The sequence below is a fragment of the Thermobia domestica genome, chromosome 18 (genome assembly GCF_964235325.1).
Source record: "Thermobia domestica chromosome 18, izTheDome1.hap1.1, whole genome shotgun sequence".
Taxonomy (NCBI): Eukaryota; Metazoa; Arthropoda; class Insecta; order Zygentoma; family Lepismatidae; genus Thermobia; species Thermobia domestica.
The window spans coordinates 76,277,139-76,303,693 of NC_137471.1; the positions used below are offsets into that span (position 1 = coordinate 76,277,139).

The 26,555-nt window shown below is 35.1% G+C and overlaps 1 protein-coding gene across 5 annotated transcripts in view; it reads left to right on the forward strand.

Annotated features, from left to right (window-relative positions):
• Nucleotides 1–26,555, forward strand: part of LOC145675856 (uncharacterized) — a 545,559-nt gene that overhangs the window by 454,044 nt on the left and 64,960 nt on the right. For 4 of the 5 annotated variants that reach the window (XM_081746626.1, XM_081746622.1, XM_081746624.1 and 1 more), the window contains one exon: nucleotides 1,791–1,957. In XM_081746626.1, the coding sequence (XP_081602752.1) occupies nucleotides 1,874–1,957 (84 nt within the window). In that variant the 5' untranslated portion in view covers nucleotides 1,791–1,873. Of the gene's footprint in view, nucleotides 1–1,790; nucleotides 1,958–26,555 lie in introns of those variants that run through there. The other variant, XM_081746627.1, reaches the window with a different exon arrangement.

The window sequence follows — 26,555 nt, forward strand, 5'->3', positions numbered from 1 at the left end:
GATGATGGGATACATCAATATCAGTTTCTCCTTAATAAACGGCGTTGTTTTTGTACAGAATCAGTTTTTAAGATTATGAAAAAAAAACTTTTCTCGAATATTATCCAAAAGCTTTTATACTTATCTTGCTTAACAATATCTGTCGATCGGTACTGCACCTCTCCCATCTTTGGACTTCGCTAATAATAGTGTTAAATTTTCCTTCATGGTTTGCAGGAGTTTTTTTTTTTTTTTTCTCTTACCAATTTTCCGAAAATCAATTGGATTTTACTTTCTCTATAATTGATTCAAACCCATTCTCTCTCTCAGCATAAATAACTGTTCGTTATTTAAAATCACAAACATTTCTTCCTGTCACCATCCTGTCCTATCCTGATATGCCATGGTTATATTCCAAATGAGTAGTTATTTAAGATATTTTAGTTACAGTTAAGAGATGTACTTTGTAGAACTGTAGAACTTTTGGTTATTTTTAGGTTCAAAACTTTGAATCAGCAATAATAAAGAATGGAGATTATATGTTGTAGACATTCAAATTTTGTGAATGTCTATCACAGTACAGAGGGTGAGCCAGAAATTTTAGTACCCATTAAAGATAAGTTCTATAGTAATAACCAAATTGGTGCTTGAAATTTCAGGATTGAGTATGTATTTACGGCATTCAAAGAAATCTGGCAAACTGACATTGAAAACAGTCGCAATAGCAAAATAGAAATTTAATTTTTTTAAATGTCTTCTGTCATTAATACAATATTTAAGTGCAAGATTAATATTATAAACTGAATTTTTGGCTAGCTGGTAGCATACATTTAACTGAATGATGCATGGTCAGCTCGTCTGTTTGCAACACCATTATTTTGACTGTTTAGATCAGTTTTGTACGTTTAATCAAATTAATAGGGTTCATATTGTCTGCTGTGATATATATGAACCTGTATTCTTTTCTTAAACACTAAGTTACTGTGTATATTTTGTGCCGATCATTCATTGTCCTTTGTGAAATAAGAGTTCCAAAAGTGTACTGATATTTCTGGGACACTCTGTACAAGTACTGTTAGAATTCAAGTATAGGAAGCACTCTTTAATCCGGCACGTTTGGAATTACGACCCTGGCAGAGTATCGAACGTCAATTAATGCTTTAAACGAGAAAGCGAAAGATAAATCACTCTAGATAAAAATGCAAAGATCAAAATTTGTATTTTATGTGTTTGCCCATATTCTGAACTTCTTCAGACGATACAAGTACCTTCCTGTATAAAGTATTTTGTCATTCTAGCAACTCCGGGGTTTAAAACATTATTCTTATTTACAGTGGCGTATTTACGATTTTGTTTCGGGGAGACTTTGCTAACTTTATTCTTCAAAATGTGAAAATTCTGCAACTTATGTCATTTGCTTTAATATACTAAATGAAATTTCGGGGGTTAAGCCCGGAAGCCCCCCTTAAACACGCCACTGCTTATTTATAATTCAATAGAGTGCAAAATTAAACATTGAATACTAACTTAATTGAACGGTGCCGGATTATAGAATGTGCCGAACTACAGAATGCCGGATTAAAGAGTGCTTACTGTAATTGTATGTCTGAATAATTTTAATTCTGTTCCTAGTTGGATTGTTTGGATTAGCTCTATAATTTCCCTTAGTTTTGCGTAAAATAAAATTTGAAGCAACATTTAAAATATATAAGATGACAAGGATGTAACTTGTATTTTAATGTAGAGCAAAATAATAATCAGTAAAGTAAATGAGTTACTACAATCTTCTTTTTGTCTTTTTTTCTTTTCAGTGTCCAGCGTGCTGATCATTGTAATCGTGGTGGCTGTCGTTCTAACACTCGGCATCATCACGTGCGTGGTGAGCCACTACAGGATGGGGGCCCGGTCGTGGAGTGAACGGTGTGTCCGTACGAACCCACCTCGCCCACGGGAAGACCAACCCGCCTCCACTACCCCGGTGAGCTAATCATTCACTTGGTCTAATAATTGCAAAATACTATTTGCATTTTGTAATTTACAAATAAGTAGCCAGAATAGTGGCATATATCAGTGTTGTTAAAATTCGAACAAAATGCGTTATTCGAATCAATGTTTGAATAATTCTTTGGATAACACAATACTTGTTCGAACAATTAGTCGTAATGAATACCTGAATAATTTTAATAGCACTGGTCGCACTAACAATAGTGAGTGATGTGGGGACTACGCTAGAATCACCAAACTTTTAAATCTGGGTTTTGAAATAATCACTTTTAATGATTTTTATATAGGGTTGCCATCTTTTACTCAAATGATTCTGAGTCACATAATAATAATAATAATAATAATAATAATAAAAGTAAAGATAGCGGTGGCAACAGCTTGACATCCATTGACTATATTACTTCATGCGGTACCATTTTTATTACGTTAAGAAAATTCTGGATTCTCTCTATTTCGGTGTAGGTGACAAAAGACTATTCGGTACTGTTTATCGAGCTTTGTGAGATTTTTCTTTTTTTTCTTTTTTCTTTTTTTTTTTAAATCAAGGATAATATATATCGTACTCGATCACCGAAACGTGGTATGGTTAGGAGTTGTAATTATTAGCTTTCGGCATGTACGGGAATTCTAGCTTGTTGCATATGAGGGATGACGTCTCTTGGGGATCACACTACCCGAAGAAGTGGATCTCGATGAGCTTAGTAGGCGTATGAAATATTATGATGATGCAGGGCTTGGTTCGTGAGTTACGCGCTAGTGAAGTTGGGGTTTGACAGTTAAATTTTTGCGAAAAAAAAAACGATCTATTTATCTTCTATATTTAGGACAAAAATACAGAAAACAAACCTATTATCACACGTTAATTTGAAGTGTACGAAAATAAATTGTGATTACGGTTGATAAGCTGTAGTAACTGCAGTGTGTACTTATAATAAAGATTTACTGAAAAAATCAATAAAGAACGATTTTTCCCCAATGGGAAAACTTACTAAATGGTTCGGTTTATAAATAACTGATCATTTCTATTGTCATTGTGCTATTTATGAAAATTAGAAAAATGGTGGGAATTATAGTAAACAACCACAGTAATGTACTGTACCCTCCTTGATGAGGGAGTTACAGACAAAAATAACACCTTTACTGCAGTTCGTTTGTATTCTGTAATTTATTACGAACGAATTTCTTATTAGGTTATTACTATCAGTCTCTCTGTCCCTGTGTAGAAGTGTCTTACCAAGTTCATGTCACTAGTATTCTTGTAGCATAATTGCAAGGCTGCATTCAAACCAAGCAAGCTTTCATGTATTACGGTCAGTTTCATGTCATAATTACACTGACATTAGTTCCGAGTCCTCTCTTCATTGTTGCCCCTTTTACCAAACTCCTCGCAATATAAATTCTAAAATAAGACATTAACCAGCTTCTAATTTTTGTTATTTCAATATTTTATACTTGACTTTTTCCAACATTTTGACGTAGCTTTTTCACTTTCTTGCCCACTTTTTTTTTTTCTCTCTGTTTTACTTGCAATGTTTGTGCACCGAACACTAGAACCTTGATCATTTTCCGAATTGCAGGCCTCTATGCTCATAATGTGTTAAGCTCAACATATTTGAACAAAGTCTACCGTTGAGAGTCTGAATATTTACACCGAGAAATAATAATTTCATATGTCAAAATTACTTAATATCTTGGATCGGTCTGTATCCGGAAGAGTGCTTTTGAAATTTAAGTAATTTTGAAAAGAACCTGAAAACTGCATCGTAGCGATTACGAATATCAAGCTGAAAAGGGTAATAAGTTCGAGAATTTCCACTAGAGGATAGCAGCACTAGTAAATAATGACAATTTTGATTCTTTTGCTCTATAGACCGCCACTCTAGTATTCCTAGTTGCCTGATGACACTGAGTCAGTATTTATTCACCGGTAAAAATATAACATAGTATGTAGTAGTGGTAGTACTAGTACATGAAATAAAAGTATAATATTATGGAAACTTATAGCTTTTGACTAATACATTTTGTTATTAAAACGGGAAAAAAAAAATGCTACACCCTGTTACTTACCACGCTACCGTTTCCGTAGATGGTCGAGAAAGGGTGTATTGTGGTGGTGTTTAATAAAGTTTAATGCACCGTTTATTCTGTATAAAAATTAACGTAAGAAATCTAGGATCATACGACATTTTAATTTAAAACTGTCTATATCTTGAGATTAAATTGATAGGTACATACTAAAGTTCTGCAGTTCTGGCAGAAATATTGGGCCTTATGCAGAGTCGTTCTGACGCGTGATTAGTACCATATTAAAGAGTTCGACTAACATATGTTTCCTGCAGTAGTCCGGCCTTTAGTATGACGCTAATCATACGTCAAAACGACTCTGCATAAGGCCCATTGTGTTTTGTATGTAGCGCCATGATGTGTTACTTTGAATATGGTGATCTATTGTGTATAGAGATATGAAAGATAATGCAGATGTATAGGTTTGACTGACATTGAAATAAGTATTCTGTGAAGTATTAATCACTGATTTTGAAACCCTAAAAACATACGTATATGAAATATTTTTTAGTTAATTGGTCGTTGGTATGTAGGAAACTAATGATACTTTGATTCGGTTTACACGAGTTTTCACGAGATTCATAGGAGTTATTTCATATCCTATGAATCTGCGCATTCATTTACTGTTTTCAATTCTGTATTTCAGTGTTCAGATTATATAGCTGCTTGTAATGTTTGATTCTTATTATTCAGATTGACACTAATAACTCTAGTTATATTTATTAATCTCAGTTTCTATATTCCATAAGCTAGTTACTGCTACTAATCTGCTTCAACTAATCCATATATCATCACATTAACATCATATCTAAAATATTCTTAGAGTCCTAATCCATCTTGATCCACTAGTAATCCAAACTCACTTATTTGCACAGCATCTAATCTAGCAGCCATACTCAAAATATAGGCATGTGCCGTTATTCCATAACATTACGAGTCCGTAGCTTTATAGTCTCATTCCATACAAGTCTCATTCCCAGCAATTACAAATTAAAAATTGATGGCAATTTAAAACCTATTTTGAGTTACGACAGTCTTTATTCTTGGGGTGCGATTTGTAGTAGTGTGGAAAATTTTGTTCTTTTGCACTTTAGTGGTGCTATTGCAACCCGCGAGACTATTGAGTTGTGCTGGGTTGCATAACTTTTAGTTCATATTCCGAAGCTTTCTAGCTAACGTTATTGAAGTCCCAGTGTTTTACATATTCCTGAAAACGTTTGAATTCTTATGTTTTGTGTCTTTATGCAACACCGAGGTTATGAAGGATGGAAACTACTAGTAATATGGGCTCCGGACCACTTGTGCACCGGGGGCTTGGATCCGATATAGTTGGTGGCAGAACATCATTCAAGATCAACCCTCATTATAGATGGCCATTTTGGACTAGACTCTCACTCTCTTCTTTCAACTGAACTCGCGCTCGGGCTTACTTCCGTTAGTTAGGCTCGCGCTCACTTATTGCCGTATTATTTACGTATATGACTACCAGATTTTAGTTACCTCGTCATATAGAATGACTAGACCTTTCATTTGTTTTCCTTGTTGACTGTTACTCCATTTATTTTATATGTAGTAACAAAATATTGAATCTTGTTCGTAAATGTCATACATTTAGTTTTTTTTACAGCTGATTTGTAATAAATTACTTTTACACCAGTTATAACGAGGATAATAATAATAATAATAAACAAGCAGATTAATTGGGGAAAATACCTTTTTTACTCGATGTAAAAATTGTTTACCGTTTCAACAAGTGATGCCGGAGAAATGGAAATATCAGATCTATAAAAGCATAAGTCTGCCGTTGTCTAAGTAGTAAGTTGATAGAAAATGAGCGTTAGAATATTTATTTTTGATGAATAGAATATTTGCACTTTAAGTGAATAATAACGATTATACAATTTAATATTATACAAATTCTAATAGCTTATATAGATGTATTGTTATGAAATATTCTTAATAGCCTTCGAGTATTAAAAGAAAAGTTTATGTGTATTTTCTTCTATTAATAGCAATAGGAAATTAGGGGAATTCTAATTAACATTCCTTAAGCAGTTTGGTTTACCAAAACTCCTTTATATATTTATCATTTTTTTCACATCTTCCGAATGGTTTGAGAAATCAAGTTGCTGTAAACGGCATTATGATATTTATATTTACACCAGACTCTCGCTAATCCGGCCATTCCTGGCACATATTGGTGCCGGATTATTGAGTGTCTGACATACAGTATATAAAGCGTACGTACAGCATACGTAAAGAATACGTACAATATATAAAACATTGTTTAAATGAGCATTGTTGTGCATGCGCACGATAATTCATTGTGAACGTGTTTTCGGTTAGATGTGAGCCGGATTACTGAGACGCCGGACTACTGAGGGTCGGATTAGCAAGAGTCTAGTGTATTTAGAAACCATGTACGTAATTCGGTGTTTGTTTCTAAACAAAATAAATCCTGTTGAGAAAAATGTTAAATTTTCAGTTCCACGTAACTTTATTTCTACTTATCCGAAATGCGTCATATGATGGCCGTAATATTCAACACTAACTTAAGATACTTTGTTTGTGCGTTACCTCGTCCGTGTCACTTGCGTAATCACTGTTGTAGAGTCCTTCAAAATTTGGTTGTTTTTCGATGTTTGTGATACTGTAGCGTGCTTAGATTGCAACATTGAGTAACAAATGTGTCAAATATCAGTTTTCGTTTGACATGTAGATTTGAAATGTGTAATAACCTGATGTAGTGTAATTTGAAGAAGTACAACTTTGTTAACCTTGTGATATCACAGAGTATGTCAAACAATGCCCCTTGCCAATATTTGAACAGAAAAAAAAAATCTGTGTTTCGTCCATTAGCTTAGAAGCTACTGGGTATATCGAGATAAATGGTCCACCCTGTATATCAAAGTTTTTTAAAGTGCAAGCAGTTTGTTTGTTTGTAAGAGTAGCCAGTATTAAGTGCTTTTCCTGATGTAAAATTTCTTTGTCCAATAATTTCAGAGTGAAAATAGCAATTTAAGTACGGTGTTGGGTAATGTTCGTAGGACTACATTCTTGCTATGTCAATAAAACTGCATTGAAATTGTATCCATTAGTTCCAAAGCTATTGATAGAGGAACATGTAGAGGACGAGTATTAAATTTTTCTGAATACTGTATAGTCATGTGTTTAGATAAAGAAATTAAACTGTCCATCTATCGAGTTGAAAAGTCCAGTATAGTAGCTTCTGATTAAATGTTATTAAACCAAACTAATGATGATATTATTTAAAAGAAAAAAAAATACTTTACATCCTTGTAATAAATTATAACACACATTGTTCCAAGGATTCTCCGACCTCTTCTTCAGTGTGATTTCTTCAGCTATATTACGAAACGTATGACATGTTGACGGGACTTTTTCTTCTGGTAGATCACACAGCTGGAATAAATTACTTTTCAAAAATACGTATAAAGCAATGCAAGGTTATTCTCTCTGAACTAGTTTACAATAGATAGTAGTAAAAGAGGAAACAACCGATTTTTTAAAACACAATATCCTCTATAGATGTGAATTCGATAACGCACAGAGTGAAAAAGTGACTGACTGGACCGCGACTCGAAGCCGGGATCTCCGGCATACCGCGGGACGGTATACTGGAGTTCCCGGGTCCGTGTCCCAGCCCAGTCAGTCATTTTCGCATTCTTTGTACGTTACTTTACAATAGGTCAGAAAATCGGAATCTTACTACTGGGTTTAGGAATCTCACATCAGCTTTAAAAAAAAAAAAATAAAAATAAAAAATAAAAAATAAAAAAATAAAAAAAAAAACTGATACGTAGAATTCCTTTAGCCGTTTATTCTTCAGCATGACAAATGTTTTTTAGAAGAAGTGAGTGAGAGTTAGTGCAATGAGTTTTGGATCTATTTCTTAAAATATTGAACATATTTCATATTTTACAATTGCTACCTTGTTTGAGACTGTATTTTCTACAGTTAGAGATTTTATAATAGCTAGTATAATTTGAATATATTTTCATTACATCAAATATATATAAAATGCCTTTTTTCCTTTTAACGATTTTTCAAGAATTTTTTTTTTTTTTTTTTTTTTTTTTTTTTAAATAGCACTTTTGACCATCATAATTTGGAAGTATGGAATGACTTGCGTTGATTTCCGTTTTAAAGATATCGTATTAAAAATGTTTGATTTTCGTGAAGAAAATATCCCATTAACTTACCACACATATAACAACTTAACTGAAAGAATCACAGTGAGAAGGAGGCCAAGAAGCCTTGCAACGTTGATTTTATTACATGATTGCAAATAAGATGACATTGTCATTTAAATGTTAAATATACATCAGTAGTATCCATCAGTAAATAATTGGGATAATCTTTGAGTGTTGAAATCTTCTACAAACTGTTTGGAAAAACCTTTTCAAAAAGAGTTGGGGAAACTCACTGGACATACAACATGTTTGTTTTTAATGTCATTAATTTTTTATGAGGGGACGTATCCATTGTCCATCGTGAAATTATTGGGCACAACATTAGTTTGTACCGGGCCCGGGCAAGGGAGTGACAAGGTGGAGCTCAGACCCCTGAAATTTCCAGTTGTTTATATAAACAAATTCTTGTAGCCTATTTTATTGAAAAAAAAAAAAAAAAAAAAAGAAAAAATAAAAGTTTTGGGGGCAGAATATCCCAATTTAAAATGTATTTCCTACTTATTGTTTCTTGGAGAGAATGCAACAGAGTTTATTTATTTATTTTTAAAGCTTGACCGTGACAAAGATTCTTTGTATGACTAAAGGAGGAATGCATTAAGAATTCGTGTTTGTCAGAAGAAGCATTCCATTTATAGTGGTAATCTGGCTACTCTGATATTTCCTATTTTTTTTCTTTTCGTGAAAGTTCCAGGTAGTTTTGCCTTCTTCAGACAGGCATGCTTTATATTCACTCAATAGAATTATTTAATTAATTTTCAATCTTCAAAAGCTGTTAAAATCAATTAAATAGTTCTAATTGTTCAATGCATTTTAAATGCTTTTGTTTCTAGTACCTCTTTAACGAAAATCGTATTTCAGAGTAGTAGCACTTAATCACTAAGGTATTGTGAAGTAAGGTTTACTTAAGTAACTCCCCTCCTCAATAAAATAATCTCACTCCCCTAGTCTCACAATCGTCGGCTTTAAACTATATATTTCATTTTTATTTTAACACCGTCTCACAAAGCAATCAACAATGAAACTTAAGACAACTTTCCGTTCTTTTTACACTCATTCTTCAAAGTATGAATACTTTTAAAGACTCGTAGGCCCAAGAGGTTACCGATAAATTTCCTTGTATGATTTTCATACATAGCTTGTTTTGTTTATGTTTTCAGATTGTTGAACGTGAAAAGTGCACGTGCTTGGAACCAAGTACAAGTTCCGAATATTTTTACTCGTAAGATGTCGCAGTAACATGCGTGCGACCGGTTGGAGAGTAAAAGGATGTACGCAAGGTTTCTGTATCTTAGTCAGATGCGCGTGGTAATGTCAGTGAACGGGGACCTATCTATTCTTATCGCGTACCGAAAGTAAAGCAGAATTTCGTCTTCGACGAAGGCAAAATAGCTGTTTTCGAGCAAGCGTAGAGGCTAAGATGGTTGCTTCACATAATCAATCAGAAACTGGCCTTGCCAAGAGGCAACCCTTGCTTTGAACGCGAATCTGATCCAATGTTTCCAACCGAGAGCGAGCATCGAACCTTGCGAATTCATGGATGCAGACGTGTAATTAGGTGTTTCTCACGTTATAAATGACAATGTACAGAAGGTTTTCAGCTCGTATAGATTAACTTTGTTTTGCGTCTTCAGCCTGTTGGACGCCGTAAAGAAAGGAAGGAATTTGCAGCAACATGTATAAGCTAGATAGTGAAGGCTCTATTTCTGTAATGAAGATAATTCAAAAACTTGCATTTCTATCCATGTATTTTGTCTTTTTTTTTTCTGTTTCGTTTATTACAAATTTTGTCGTAGAAAAATGCGTGATGCATTCAACGAGATAAATTCTTCAGATCAAAGAAAAATATTTCATGTACAGTCAAGTTCAGAAATTAATTTCCTCTTATTGGTTGCCTGATTTCTAAAACCAAAAAAAGGACACATCACCTTTTCACCACTAAAATGTTTCACGATTGCACATATTTAGAATAACACCATTGTGTTATATATAAAATATCTTTTCCACAAAGGTAATCTAAAAACGAAAAATTTGTATGTGCTTGCTATTTACCAAAAGAATGCAAGTTCAGTGGTACCTTGTGTCTCTTTGAACTGCTTCGAGTAGGACCAGTCACTTAAAAACTTGCTAGACATTGTAGGAGATAAAACAGGTTTGAGATTCACGATCACAATCATGACTATGTTGTTCAAAATAATTACAAATTTGAAATTCACATGTCGCTGTATCAATATTGAATCCATTTCTTCTAGTAACTAACTGTCCTCAGAGATTTTCTAAAAAATTCTCTCACAGTCTGCATTGCAGTTGGATATGGGAAAATGTAAGAGGCTAATATTTTGTAGTTTTTAAAGTTTGTAGGAGAGCATTCCTAAAAAATGAATACACTTTTCTTCATCTGATGCAACTTTATTTAGCTTCTCAGATGACACTATTTCTTTAACAAACAATATTCTCCATAGAATTCATCCATATTAAAATCCTCAATTGTTAACAAGAAGTACTTTAAGCCATACAAGGAAGACAAAACGCTTCCGACTTATAAACATCAGTTTGGCACCTCAAAAGTCGGACGTTTAGTGGCAACCCGAGTGCTGTGAAAATTCGAACAATTCATTCGAGGGCCGCGGTGGCTCAGTGGTATAGCGTTCACCTCTGGTGCATGGGGCCCGCGTTCAAACCCTGCTCCCGCCAGGTGACTTTTGTGGTGGACAAACACCGTGTGCATGGTTTTCCTCGGGGTTCTCCCGTTTCCTACCACTTTCTTCATTCCACCACTTCATTCATTGCTCTTCATCACAGTCTCCTTTAGCCTAGCTGGCATAACCGTGGGACGTAAAACTCAAAAATTTCATTTTATTTCAATTCATTCGAATATTCGAATAATGGATTCTTCGAATATTCGAACAAAATTCGATATTCGGATAATTGTTCGAATAATTATTCGGATAACGAGAAAATATTAAGAACGATTATTCGTATAACTGCTCGAATAATTTTAATAGCGTTAACCGCCAATAAATTCTGTTCAGTTACTACAAAAAAATTTACAGTGGCTAAATAATAAATAGCAACCTTAATATTGGACTAGGGAAGAAATTAGCCTAGTGCTATATATGGAGTATTGGTCCTTATGGTTCAGAGACTTAGACATTGCGGAAGTTAGAGAAGAAATATTTAGAGAGCTTCGAAACGTGGTGTTGGAGGAAGATGGGAAAGATAAAATGGACAGAGAGAGTAACAAACGAAGATGTTTTAAAACGGATAGGAGAGAAGAGGACACTTCTAGCCACCCATCCTTCGTAGAAAAGTCAATTGGATTGGGTACATCTTGCCCTTGCGAAGAAATTATCTTCTTCATGCTGCCATAGAAGGAAAGATGGAAGGAAAGCGAGGAATAGGAAGAACACAAGTGATAGATGATTTGAAAAATAGGAATAAATATTGGGAGTTAAAAGAGGAAGCTGAAAATCGAGAAAGATGGAAGAAACATTTCCAGGTCTAACCTAAGAATTAAGAGAAAACCCTCATTAGTCCCAGGACCTACCAAAAGGCAGAATACTTTAATAATAATAATAATAATAATAATAATAATAATAATAATAATAATAATAATAATAATAATAATAATAATAAATAGTAGATCGCTCACTTCTTTACATTTCTAATCTTTTTTCATTCCCGATCATGGAACTTGTGGTGAACAAATCGTGTTCGTGTTTTTCCTTTTTTCTCTCTCTCTCTCTTACCTTCTTTTTCTTATTTCACTAATTCTTTCATCGGCATTTGCTATACTATGAGTGCCATACATCTTGGTACACTAACGAAGATTACAAAATTGCCCGGAATTACTCGTTTCCTCAAGGAAGTATCACCGTTTCAGAAGTTCTGCATTGATTGCATTGATTGTGCAAGTAAGTCCCAATATAGTTAAATCATCTTAGAATATATATATATATATATATATATATATATATATATATATATATATATATATATATATATGGGTTAGACAAAAGAAAATCTAAAACGTCTGCAAAAGTGTGAAAACCATACCTAGTATGGTGTGGGGCCTCCTTTTGCGTCCAAAAACAGCTTGGATTCGACGTGGAATGGACGTATACAGCTCCTGAATCGTGGTGTGTGGAATTTTGTACCATTGTTCCTCCAAAACATGCTCCAGTTCCTGAAGGGATGCTGGTGGAGGGTAATGAGACCGAACACGCCTTTCTAACTCAGACCACAATGACTCAATGAAGTTCAGATCTGGTGATTGTGGGACCCAGGGGATATATCTCCTGGTCATGCTCCTCAAACCATGATTTCACCGTTTTTGTAGCGTGACAGGGTGCCAAATTATATTGGTAGATGCCATCACCATCAGGGAACAATATTTGGGTCATGGGTAGAACCTGGTCCCCCAAAATGGCCTCATACGCCTTAGCATTCATCATTCCGTGCAGGGCTATGATGGGACCTGCGGAAAACCACGATATCACTGCCCATACTGTAACAGAACCACCCCCATGCTTTACAGTTGGGAGCAGACAGTCTGTATCATAGGCTGCGACGGGGTTCTTCATACGTAAACACGACCAGTTGTTGGAAGCAAGGTGAAAGTCGATTCATCGGACCACATTACGTGTTTCCACTGCTCATGAGTCCACGGCTTGTGGTCCTTGCACCATTGGATACGCCTCTTCGCATTTAGTGCTGTGACCAAGGGTTTGGCGATAGCGGCCCTGCCATGAATTTTCATTTTATGAAGTTCCCGTCGCACTGTTTTCGATGAAACCGGGTTCTGTAGGCCGGAATTGAATTCAGACGTATTTTTCATTGCAGTGGTCTTCTTTTTAGCTGCTACAATCCGTTTTAATGCCCTCCGGTCCATATTTGACAGGATTGTCTTTCGACTACAGTTGTGCTTTGCAGACGTCGTTTGCCCATGAATTGTGTATACCCTCGTAACATTGGACACAGTGCCTTTCGATACCCCCACAATATTCGCCACTGTTACCACTGAAGCTCCAACCAGACGGGCACCAACGATCATGCCTCTTTGGAAGTCTGTCATTTTACCACATCACTTTCACACCTCGACACTCACAGGTGAACAGGTTGCATCTGACGGAAGAAGATGGTCCACATGACACATCAAAAACAAAAAACGATTAAAACAATTGGTAACCGCAACACGTGTTGTACAGTGGTGGGCCAAACTTACGTGTCCTGTATGAAGTGTGTTTAGATCTGAACAATTTGAAATGAGTTTTTCAACATAGTATTACCTGACCAGGATTTTAGTGCGGTTTTTCGTGGAGGGCGCTAGTGTAGTGTTTACATCAGTTTCTAGGTAAGCGCGGTGGGACAGGGGAACGGAGAGCGTCACTCTGCAGTGTATCCAACGATTTTCAAAAGTTGCAGTTTACATGTTATAAGTAGCCTAATCTGTTTCGCTTAATAAAGAACTCCATAAATTATATAGTTGTTATTGAATGCAGTAATGGTTATTCCTGCAGTAATGCAGATGTATTGTGGATAATGGCATATGCATGGAAATTAACAATTTAAGGACAAGATAGCATACAAGTGAGTTTCTACCGTGTATTAAGCAGATTATAAAAAAAAATGATTACGTTTTATTTGATTTCATTATAAAACAGTAGAAACCTGTAAAACTCAGTAATAAGATGTAATGACTAAAATATTAATTATGGGTTGGTAGCTTAGATACTTGCGCAATATCTTGTAACTGTAAGTTTAAATCAAGTTAAGGCTCGCGATGCTTATATTTGTTTTAATGTAGGTCTATCGATTGACAACTAAATTATTTTCTTGAGTTGTAGCCAAGAAAGAATTCCGATACATTTCCACTCGAGAACTGTGGAAGTTCTCTCCGTTGGTCTATTGGCTAGCGCATGTGTCTTTGTTGTACGTGGTTCTGTGAGAGCCCAACAATTAATTTTACAATGTTTCACTTTCATTAATAATCTGTCTCCTCTAGCATAAAGAGCATAATCATGGGACGTTAAACTAAAGAAATTTCATTTCATTGTTTCGATTAATGTGAACCCTTTGGGGGAAAAGGAAGTGAAGAAGAAATTTTCCTTAATTTTTTAAAGGGCTACGGGATTGGATAGCTTGTCTTTCGGGATTGCCTTGTAAAACCTGATTACAATGTATCTTTCTTTTAGGATTATAATCGTAATCCAGCCTTTTGGTAAATGTGAAATAAAAGTATCGATAAAACATCAGCGTATGGGTAATGTAAGCATAAATATCATTGGTTCAATACACAATAAATTCACAACTTTTATTTATGAGTATAGAAATTCCCTTTGAACTCCATCTGAATTTCTTTCAGACCCTAGGTCTCTTGTGACAAAGAATTAAATCTATTATCTGTTTTCATAAACAATATAATTTTGAAACTTGGGAGCCTAGTGTTGTCTTTGTGTCTGTAATACGTAATCATTTGTCGATTGACTTCAGAAGACTGAGTTTAGCCGTGAGCATAAGTTGCATATAGTTCAAACATATCAGATGTACGGTCTTGTTTAACAAATCCTGTGTGCACATATGAAATTCAAAGACAAAGGTAATCAATCGTCTTTAAACAGCTGTATTTTTATTTCAAGTGTAAGTACTAAAATGTGCTACGTAGATTTCCGGCCAATTGTTTCATCGCCGGTATCTTTGAGCAATGAGATAGCAGTGGAAGACAAACTTCGTTCTTCTAACTTGATATTTTGAAAAACTTACGCAGGTGGTTTTGTTACTTAAATACATATCTATTCACTCTTAACCAATTTCAAAAGTACCATTAACTTTATAATAACATAATGAATGTAAGAGTTACCCTGAAAATGTATTTTGTATTTCTTTTTTAATATGAAATTCATTTTTTCTGAATTTCACGAGCTATAAGAAATCAATTGTCAGGCTCCCCACTTTAAATTTTAATCGCTCCCCTACCGCCTCAATGTAACATTGGGTTTATTTCTTTTAAATATTTTTTTTTCAAAATATGGTAGAAATACTGAATTTTTAAATTACCAAACCATGCTAAATAATGACAGGTTAGATATCAGAGAAAGTTATCTTTATCTACCTTCTTAATTAGGGGCGAATCCAAATCTCCTTCGGAGGCGGTTAGATTAGCAGTTTCTCTCTCACCAGTCTTTTGCAGCACATCCAAAAATGATCTCAATGCAAATTTGTTACTGAAGGTACTGTCAATCGATCGATCACATGGTCCAAATTGGTAGCAATTTCGAAGACGCCTTATCTCAAAACTACACAATAGAACTTGCTTTAAACAATGAAAGCGCAGTTGCCAAAGTATAACTTTGATTCACAAAGATGAACTTCGAGGTTTCGTTAACAGATGAATGAGGAATTCCTTACACTCTAATGCTACGAAGTTCTCAGTTTTCCTTTGTACAACAATGAGGTTAGTTTATTCGCAAGTTATTGTCATATTAATATGGAGGGTGTATGTACTTTTTTTTTTTTTTTTTTTTTTTTTTTTTTTTTTGCAGTCCCTTAAAATGTTCTGAAAACAACTTCCATAACTTTTGAAATTGTGTTTGTCTTAACTTGAACATATGCGTGAAGTGGTTTATTATGAACAGAGCATAAACAACTGTGATAGATTAATTACAAGTGATCCGGTTAGAAACACTGTTGTTTGTATTTTAGTTCCAAAATCGGCCGCCCGCACTCGTTCGCTGGTGGACTAATACATACCTCAAACTGGGATTTTATCATGTAACTTTACTTAAAGGACGTATTCTAAGGGAGAAGGGGATTTCATTGATATGCGTATCCTAAGAGGAAGAAGAGGCTCAAACATTTTCCTCGAACTTAATTCTTCATTATTCTTAACGCAAGTGAGACGGACAGGGTAATACAGACCAAAGTACCTTATTGTCGAATACTACCGTCATTATATGATATATTTTAAACAAGTAGAAACTAAGTCACAAGGAATCGAAAATATGACTTTATTCAAAGAACTTTCTTTCGAAAAAAATGTTTAGATAAGTATCATATCTAATTAAGCATATGGTTTTCAATAGACATGAAGATCATAATGTCGTTTATAGCAAGTTAATATCTCGAATCATTTTGAAGATATGATAAGAATGGTAAAATTTGGTATAGTGCTTAAAATGGCGTATTTGTGGGAATTTTGAAAAACAAAAATATTTACTTTACTTCTACAACATTATAACAATACTTTTTGTAGGTGTAATTATAATAAGTTTTCCAGATTGCATAATTCTAAGTAGTGTTGCAAACTTTAGCAGTGTTTTCTATATCTCCAGAATAATTTGAGATATCAAATTGCTGTAAACGGCATTATGTTCTTCATATCTATTGAAAATGGTCAATGTAATTCGATGAAGTACTTATCTAAGCAGTTTTTCGAAATAACAGCTTTTGAAAAAAATGAAACATTCAATACCGTTTAACTTTTTTGTTCCTATTGATTCGAAATCGTCATAATATGTTATGATGACCGCAGTATTCGACATTATGCATTACTCTGTCCTCTCACTTGTGTTCAGAGCCGTAGCTAGAGATTTCGGCGCCCGGGGCGAAGTAGAATTCGGCGCCCCTCTACACTCACATTACCAAGCTTTTTTTAACATGTAAGAGAAGCAACTTTTGTTGTTATGCTAAATTTTCATCAAGCTTCTTGACAGACCATTGAAACAGCCAAAAGCGATCATTATGTATCCTTTTACAAATAAGAGCTGCTTTCAAGATGCTTATTTTGTACTTTCTATTTAACTTGACAAAACTACTTTTGATTGTATACAAATCCATTTGCAGAACAGTTATGGAAAGAACATAAAGCCAATTTTTCCTACGCCAGGGAAACCTGTTAGACATTTATTTGGTGAACGCGTGTGGTGGCGTTGGAAATATCCGGTTTTCCTGAGCATAGCAGTAATGTCAGAAATCGAGCCAAGGCCTGGAGGCCCCAAAAATGGCCAGGTCTTGGGCTCGGGTTTCTTCTATTCGACTATTAAACATGGAGTTCTTGAACGCGGGTGATGGCGTTGGGAAGATCTTTGTCCCCAGCACTTCGGTTATGTCAGAAATTGAATCAGGCACTCAAGGCCCCAGAAATGGGGTCCTGAAGCTTTTGCCTTGGATCTCTTCTATTCACCTATTAAACATGAAGTTGTTGAAAGGAGTTAGTAGCATTGGAAAGGTCTTGGTCCCTTGAGTATAGTGGTGATATCAGAAATCTAATCCGGACCCCGAATTCATAAAGATAGGATCCTGAAATTTTGGGGTCACGTTCATTCTATTCGACTAAAAACCGTGGGATTCTTGGACGCGAGCGGATTTCGTCAGCGAATAGAAAGGCCTAGATTTCATTAGCACATTGGTGATGTCAAAAATGGAACTCGAAGCCCGAGAAATGAAGGTCCGAAATTTTGGATTCGAGTCCATTCTGTTTGCCTATTAAACATGGAGTTGTTGGACGAGGGTAGTAGCGTTGAAAAGGTTTTGGTCCCTTGAACACAGTCTAACATCAGAAATCGGGTCCTGTTCTCAAAGCTTCAGACCGAAATTTTGGATTCGGGTCCATTCTATTTGCCTATTAAATGTAGAGTTGTTGGACAAGAATGGTAAAGTAGGAAAGGTCTGGGTCTTCTGAGCACTGCGGTGATGTCAGAAACAGGGGATCGGACCCTGAAGCCTCACAAATGGAGTCCTAAAGTCTTTGTCTCGGGTTCCTTTTATTTGCCTATTAAACATGGAGTTGTAGGATGAAAGTAGTGGCGTTGGAAGTCTTTGTCACTTGAACACAACCTTGATCAGAAATTGGTTCCGGGCCCCCATTTTTTATTTGTGTCGTAAACCTTTTTCTAATTTGATCTCAATACCTGATTGTGCAAGATAAAACCACCTTAATAGCTGAATTGATGGTTTTATCTCTCGCAATCAAGTATTGAGTTTGAACCATTGCAAAGGTTTACAACACAACCCAAACTTCGGGACCCGGACCTGATCTCTGACATCACCGCACTACGGTGGCTCAGTGGTAGAGAGTTTACCTCCGGTGCTTGGGTCGCGGGTTCGATTCCAGCCCCCACCAAGTGAACTTTGTGGTGGACAAACACCGTGTGCGTGGGTTTTCTCGGGGTTCTCCTGTCTCCTCCCACTTTTTCATTCCACCATTTCATTCATTACTCATCATCACCGTCTCCTTTGGCCTAACCGGCATAAGCGTGGGACGTAAAACTCAAAGATTTATTTTCCTCTACTTTTCATATCTTCATTTTCACCATTGTGATTAACAGGCTTGATTAGAAAGGCGTGATTAACTAAGCAAATTCATCACCATCAAAACACATTTCAGACTGACCGTTTGACTTTGAAAATGTTCCTGCGTAATCTATAAGACATTACTCGGCACCTTGATATCATATCGTCATTAATAAATCATATATAATAACTTACTTTAATAAGTGAAAAATTTGTGACTGTTATTGGAACGTTATTGGAAGAAAATTTTTAACAATTCCAATTCTTTGCTAACCGACAATATTGATTTAATAGGGCGTCAGAACTTTTACGGGGCGCCTCGTCGTTTATTCATTTTCAACACTTTTCCTTTCTTCTTGCAAGTTCGGCGCCCCCTTGCTATCAGCGCCCGGGGCAAGCGCCCCGCTGGCCCCCCTCTAGCTACGGCTCTGCTTGTGTTATAATATGGTTTCTAATGTCAGAAATTATAACTCCCGCTCGATTTGAGTGCTAAGTTTGATGTTTTTGTTGAAATTTATAGAAAAAGGTTAGTAGATTTTCAAATTTTAGGGTGCTATTTTTCTTTTTTTTTTTTTTTTTTTTTACATTTTCATCAGTTTTCAAGGTGACGCCAAATGTTTTATATGTATGTTCAAATATTTTGTATATATTATTGTTATAGAATCCTGCAAAATTTTGTTATTTTTCGAATGTTTATGAAACTGTTTCGTCCTTAGCGTGCAAAACTGCATAACAAGTGTGATATTGTATGTTTCCGTTCTACATATAGATTTGAAATATATAATAATCTCAGCTGGTGCTATTTATAGTAATTGAACTTTGTTGAGTTGGCAACACTGTTAATCTTGTGTTGTAGAATACGTCAAAGAATGCCGATATTTGCATTCTGCAAAATTTCAGCGTTTTCTGTTCATTCGTTTAAAAGTTGCAAGGACGTATAAAGATAAATGGTCCAACCTGTACATATATTATATCTTTTGATCCTCCTCCTCCCCTTTTAATTCTTATTATATTGTACACAGAATTTTTCAGTTTTTGTAGCTAATAAGATTTGGCCCCACAATTTTTTAAGGGCTGATTTTGTAAGAAATAGTACCAGAATTTTATTCGGTAATCATTCTGATTAGTTATCAGTTCTGTCACATACAATTAAGCAGAAAATTAATTGTGCGAAATACCTAAAAATAAACATTCATATTTTTATAGTGTAAAGTGCAAGGCTAGTTACATATTCTTTCGTGTGAGAATTCACACAACATATATTAAGTTTTGAGAGATGGGTTGTTTACGTCCGACTGTGTGAAAATGCATTTTTGTAACATGAAACCACTACACTAGTTATAACGACCTCGAACTGCGCAGTAGTTCTTTTTCTCTTGTCCCCTTAAAAAAAAAAAAAAAAAAAAAAGTCTTCCTTAGCAGATGTCATATCACGAGGGAAGGAGTGCATGTACCTCTGGGGGCCTTTAATAGGATTCTATCTGAATTCTGTCCGTCATGTGTACAATGTAACGAGGACGTTGTCATCCTTTGCAGTGGGTTGGAATATCTTAGAAAGTAGGAGAGGAAACGTACGAATCATGACGGGTTTTCCATCCTGTAACTTCTGTTTTAATTAGGCTCCTGTATAAATTTCCTTATTCTACTCTCTTCCATCATTGTGTATGTGCAAAATGTAATCTTCTGATTTATACATGTGTAATTATTTGTATCTTTGAAACTAAAAGCAGTTGATAATTTGACAGTTGCTATACTCAGCAATTAGCTGGACCACTGAAGTCTTGGCTGTGAGAAAAAGTCACTTTGTACAGAAATGAAAAGTTTTTCGTCTCACGCTTGTGTCATGTAAGCTTAAGGCTGAGAATGAATTAAATGATAAAATGAAGAAAGTGGAAGGAAACGGGAAAACCGCGAGAAAACTCATGTACACGGTATTTGACGACCAAAGTCCACTTGGTGCGAGCTAGGATCGAACTAGAGACTTACGTACCAGAAATGAACGCTCTACCACAGTTCACTTTGTACACAATGAAATGAAACTCAAAATACTATTTTTTGATCCATATTTTGATAGGACAGCTACAAGTTCTTACTAAGCTCACTCCACTTTTATTTATTTATTTATTTATTTTTAATTTTAGTGAATAATTCAAAGGCAATGAACATCAAAAGTGTAGAAAGTAAACGAGATACTGTCTCCAAACTAATAATAATTGTTTTCAACATTCCGTATAGTATATAAATTTGAGCGCCCAACAATTTTGACTTCATAAACTGCACATTAAAATTTTCGATGTTCAAGAATTGATACGGAAATAGTTGAGTATATAACAGTAGTGATTATGAGCACATCAGAAGTTACCGAAATTTCTATTAAATTGAGGGGGGAATTCATTCTGTATGCTTGACTGGACAACCAAGTAATAGAATCGATTGGTAATTCTCAAAAGAAAATTTGCCAAGTTTTAGAAAAAAAGAGCACTAAACTTGATCGAGGAACACAGTGCACATATACACAAATGTGTACCGTGTCGTATGGTAAAAGCTTTCTTTCGCTAGCTTCAATGGTATAAGACTCAACATAAAGTGAATGAATTTACTGTCCTTTACGGTAACATGTCGATAGCCAGTCCTCATTTCAAACAGTAACTTAATTTACTTATGTTGTGAGTCCAGGTAAATGGCAACGTTGCATTTTCATTTAACATTGGGCGCATAAAGAGTGTCCAGCCAAACGGCTTGTCCGATTTTAAAAATTCTTTTACTTTAGATTGAAAACATTATATTTGGAGACGGTTTATCCTCGTACATTTTGTTGTAACACTGATAATAATAGAGTTACTCTATGTCAGGGGACTTTTGAGACATCCTATATATATATATATATATATATATATATGAGCTAGGTAGTATCTACAAAATACTGTTTAAAAAGCTAACTGTTTAAATATTTTCGTACAGACCAGAAATTTGGATGCGTAGTTTATGATCATAACTGTTGGGCATTCAAATCCATGCACTCTACGAAAAGCCAGGAAAACAATTAGAACTATTGGTTTAGCATTTTCCAGATGCTTACTCAGGCTCACATCCTAAATTGTTGTTCATTGTCCTTAAGTTAACAACGAAAAATTAAAAAAGTGGTAGTAAACTTAGTGAAGAAACTTAGTTTTAAACTATTCTCTGCAAGTAATATCGTGTATGTCGGTTTCTTTCTAAATATTCTGTTCAAGAATATGACAGCTTTCGAAGAGCTTATTATTTGTAATATTTATGGTCATTTTTTCATATTTAGTTTTTGTTCTTGTTCCGCTAGATAGCAGATATTGAATTCTTCCATAGTACCGTATTTCAAAGTTATTATGAAAGATTTTCTCACGAATGAAATAGTGAGAGTTTCAAATGCATACTTGGAAAACTGCGGTTTACTGAAATATCTTGGGAATAAGATTGGTCAGTTGACTGACTCTCTGTGGCTTAATAAGCCACAGAATTCATCACTGCAGAAAGAAATGTCTGCCTGCAATTGGATTGGATCCTGTACTAATCAAACGTAATATAATGTGTATTGTTGTTATCGGTTATCCTAAGGTCCATATTTGAATTTTAATCCCGTCGTTTTTTGGAGCTACTCAAAAATATCCTTTGTACTGGTTTCCCAACTAGGATGTTGTACACCCTTATGTTTTTCCTATATATTAGCGAATTGTCGATCATCATACATATCTCGATAATCGAGGCCGCGCTAAATAAGTAGTAGGGCGTTCCCCTCTGATGCGTTGGATCCCTGGCTCAATCCCAATCCTTACCAACTCTCCCGTAGTCTCAGACCATAACATTACACGTTAAACTAAATTTTTAATTGATTAGATATTTTCCTTACGGTATTGTTACCTTAAGAGGAAATATAAGAAACTAATAAGTAATAATACTCAGTCGCTTAACAAATATGTGTTCATTAACCTATTTGCAAATATGTGTTCATTAACCTATTTGAATCGAGCAAGTTATAATTCAATGAATAACCAAGAATGACCACTCAAAATATCCCCGTCACTTCTACCACTTCGATATTTTCTATCTTGCAAGCACCCTCTGTTTTAACATGAGTCTTGTAGCGGGGCCCACGGTGGATCAGTGGTAGAGTGCTTACCTCTAGTGTGTAGGGTCCCTGGTTCGATCCCCGGCCAAATAAGTTTGTGGTGGACAATATCGTGCTCATGGGTTTTCTTGGGATACTCCTCTTTCCTCTCACTTTCTCATTCCACCAATTCCATTATCATTCAGTTGGTTTAATTATAAAGCCTGTGACAAACATCTTGGCATTTCAGCTAAACGAATAAAACGCAAACTCTAACGCGACGTTGCCGAGTGCTAAGGGGTGTGGCTATTGCTAAGCAGACGAACTATAGTGCGATCAGGTGGCAGAGGATAGACGTGGATGTGTACAACATAAACGTGGCAATTCCGCTGGCCTCTCATTTGCTAACGGCATTTAAAGGGAACTTGGAGCGCCGCCGTCAAATGCCAAGATGTTTGTCACGCTGTTTAGTTTTCCTTAGCCTAACGAGCATAATCGTGGGATGTTAAACTCAAAGATTTCATTTCATTTTCATTTCATCAATCTTATATACAGGGTGGATCATTTATCGTGATGTCATTTTTAACTCAATGGATAAATATGAAATGAAATCTTCCAGTTTAACGTCCCATGGTTATGCCATTTAAACTAAGGGAGACTTTAAAGCTGAATGTTTCTTCGTTATACAAACTCAATAAGTGGGGAACGCATAAACGAGGAACTGTGCACGATCGTGGTATAAAAAATATACCACGATCACACAAAATCCATTGCAGTGATACTACGTTGTGTCAAACAATTTGGCACTTAGTAGACTAATTTTTCGTTTAAAAAAGAAAGTCCACCACCCTTAAAACAAAATATTGCATTTTCTTGTATGTACAGTCTCCCATAAATCGCGGATAGAATAAATAACCACATTGGAGTTAAAAATTTCATTTTGAGTAAGGAGAGTTAAAAAAAAAAAAAAAAATCATTGGAACTAAGACGACGTAGTCGGTAAAGGGTGTTGTTCTGTGCATTGTACACGCTGGACATGTTTCATTAATTTCGCACTGGAAAAGAAAACACAACATGAAGGTAAGATAAAATACCACATTTCATGTCATTGCTTCTATACATTTGGCGGATACCATTAAAAAAAAAATAACGACTATGGTCTGTTAACACACACATTAATCATTTTCAAATTAAGCAGCAAGGGTACTTGTAAAAAAATATAAATCAAGAAAGCTATTTCAAACTTGTAGAAATATGATGCACACACGAATTTAAATATTTTGCCTTGACAGAACATATTTCTAGGAGCACTTATATTGTAGTGATATCTGCTGGAGTTTCGTCCTAGGTGCACACTAAAGACGTGTAAATCTCGACCGAAGATAGATTGTGGATATAAAATTGTTATAGAGCTTCAGCTCATAATCACAAGCCTACAGCAACTAGTACTATCGAATTGGAAGTGTTTCGGGGAAACTAAAAATAAATAAGACCTAATCTATCCATTAGGTGAAACCAGCTGTGAAACGCAGTAGATATTGCTGTAAAACGAATTTCGTCTCGTACAGAGGGAAATGTGTTACTGCTGAAGTGATATTCACCTTTTTATGCAACAAAAATATTCTGTTATATATATTTGTCAAAACCTGGCAGCGCAGCATTGGATGTTGTGCGCTAGTAGACTGCACTCAAATCCATACCGTAGGCTTCGCATATTTCTAGATAACCTGTTGTTATTCCCTCGTTCCTGTTCCCTTCTATTTGTAATTTTTAAATGCGTATCCTAAGGGAGAAAAGGGGGATTTAAAATTGGCAAAAAAATAAATAAATAAAATAATAATCTTCAATTTAGGCGGATGAAACTTGGTATATAAGCTCCTTATTAAATGTAAGTTGACATGCGTTCAAACGTTTTCGAGAAATTCACATCGAAAGGAGAAAAGGGAGTAATTTGTATATTGTGATTTCTCATTTTGTATTCATGAAATTGCAGAAATCATGAAACTGTTGAACTGTTTAAAAAGCCTAATTACTGTGAAATTAAAATGCCGCTAATTTTACAGTAATTATGTGATATCTTCAAATAGATAAAAGATAATGAAAACATGGAACAAAAGCGCCCTAGACAATATTATTTTGCATGAGGTACCGTCATCACGAGTCACCTAGTAGTTTTCCGTTTACAGCCATTTAGAAACGCGAAAATAAATGCCGATTTTCTAAATGCCTGGAAATCGAAAGCAGATAAGTGAGTCGTGATAACAGTATCTCATGTAAAATAATATTGTCTAGGCAGCTATTGTTCCACTTTTCGATTATATTTTATCTATTTGAAGATATCACATAATTACTATAAAATTAGTGGTAGGGCCTCTTAAGACCAGTTCTTGAAAATAATGAGTATTTGAGTAGACCTGAGTTCTTATCATTATACTCTAATTCGAAAATGTATCCTGAGCGGAGAAAGAGTATGTTATTACCATTTATTTCGTTCAAATGTTCATCTTAAGGGGATAAAAGGATTCTAATATACTTATCAAATAATTTCTATAAATCTATTCTTCCGGTCCGAAGATCAGGATTTTTAGGTAGTATTCTGTAACTATAAAACACCACAAATATTATATTAGTACGAGCACAAGTTCACGTCCTGTATATTGAAACACATCCCTATTCTCCACAAGGAACTTAAATAAAAGAACAAGATACCATTAATTGCGACTGGTTATACCCAATTAAACAATTCTGCTTCAGCCGCCAGAAGATTATGACATATTAACCACAACAGTATGCACTTATGAGGAGTGATTTAATTAATTGGAGAAGCATTGCCTCCAAATACACCGAAAAAAATGACATTTACTCTGTAGTTGAAAAGAAAAGTGATTTTTAGTAAGAAAAGAATTTCAGCTTCACGGCGCAGTGCTTTTGGGCGGTGCATCATATCGACAAACCTGTGTGCAAGAAATGCAAGTCAAATTGTAGCAAGTAGGTTGTAGTATCCTGCAGCTTACAGATCTAGGCACGCTGCCAGCATTGTACGCCTACTTGTTCGTAAATGACCTTGATGTTACCCGAAGAATTGTCATCTCTCTCCCTCGCTATATCTCTCTGTTCCTTTTACGGTTTCTTATTCTTTAAAAATGCATATCGGTATGCCATTATGACACTTAGATTTATGTTTATAACTGTTTGCTTTTCTTTCGCTTAGATGCGTTTTTTTTTTTTTTTTTTTGAACGGGTGGGCCTTGTAAATAATGATAATGGAATCTGTGACTTTCCTTTCTTTCCTTTTCCGTAATAATAATAATAATAATAATAATAATAATAATAATAATAATAATAATAATATAATAGAACTCAAATATGTGACTATGTCAAAAGATTAAATCGTTTATTTATTTGACGTTTATTGATAAGAATGAACCATATTTGTTTGCTACGACTTAGAGCAGTGTTTCTCAACCTGGGGGCCGTGACCCATAGGGGTCACGAGAGGGTTTCATGGCAGTCGGGAAGATAAGCGGAAGAGATAAATATGATTGGAATCTAATACCGGAAAATATTTTTAAATATTGTTTTGAATTTTGTTCTGATAGGCATATTTTTATTTTTATACATACTGTTAAGAACAACAAAAAATAGGTCTACTAAACATTTTAAGTAGGTGCAGAGTTGTTTGAAAATCAGTTTAGATAAAAGAGATATGATATGAAACTAATGAGAAGTGCATATTGAAATACCAGAAAAATATAAATGCACCAAATTTGCGCATTGAAATACAATTAAAATTGAAAGCTAATGAGATAGTAGAGCATGGTGTGATTTCAGTAGTGCGGCAGTGTCCGGTTCAATCTTCGTGACGCACATTATCAAGTCATTTAAAATACTCAATAACGTTTTAGTTTTTTTTTTTTAAAAAAAGA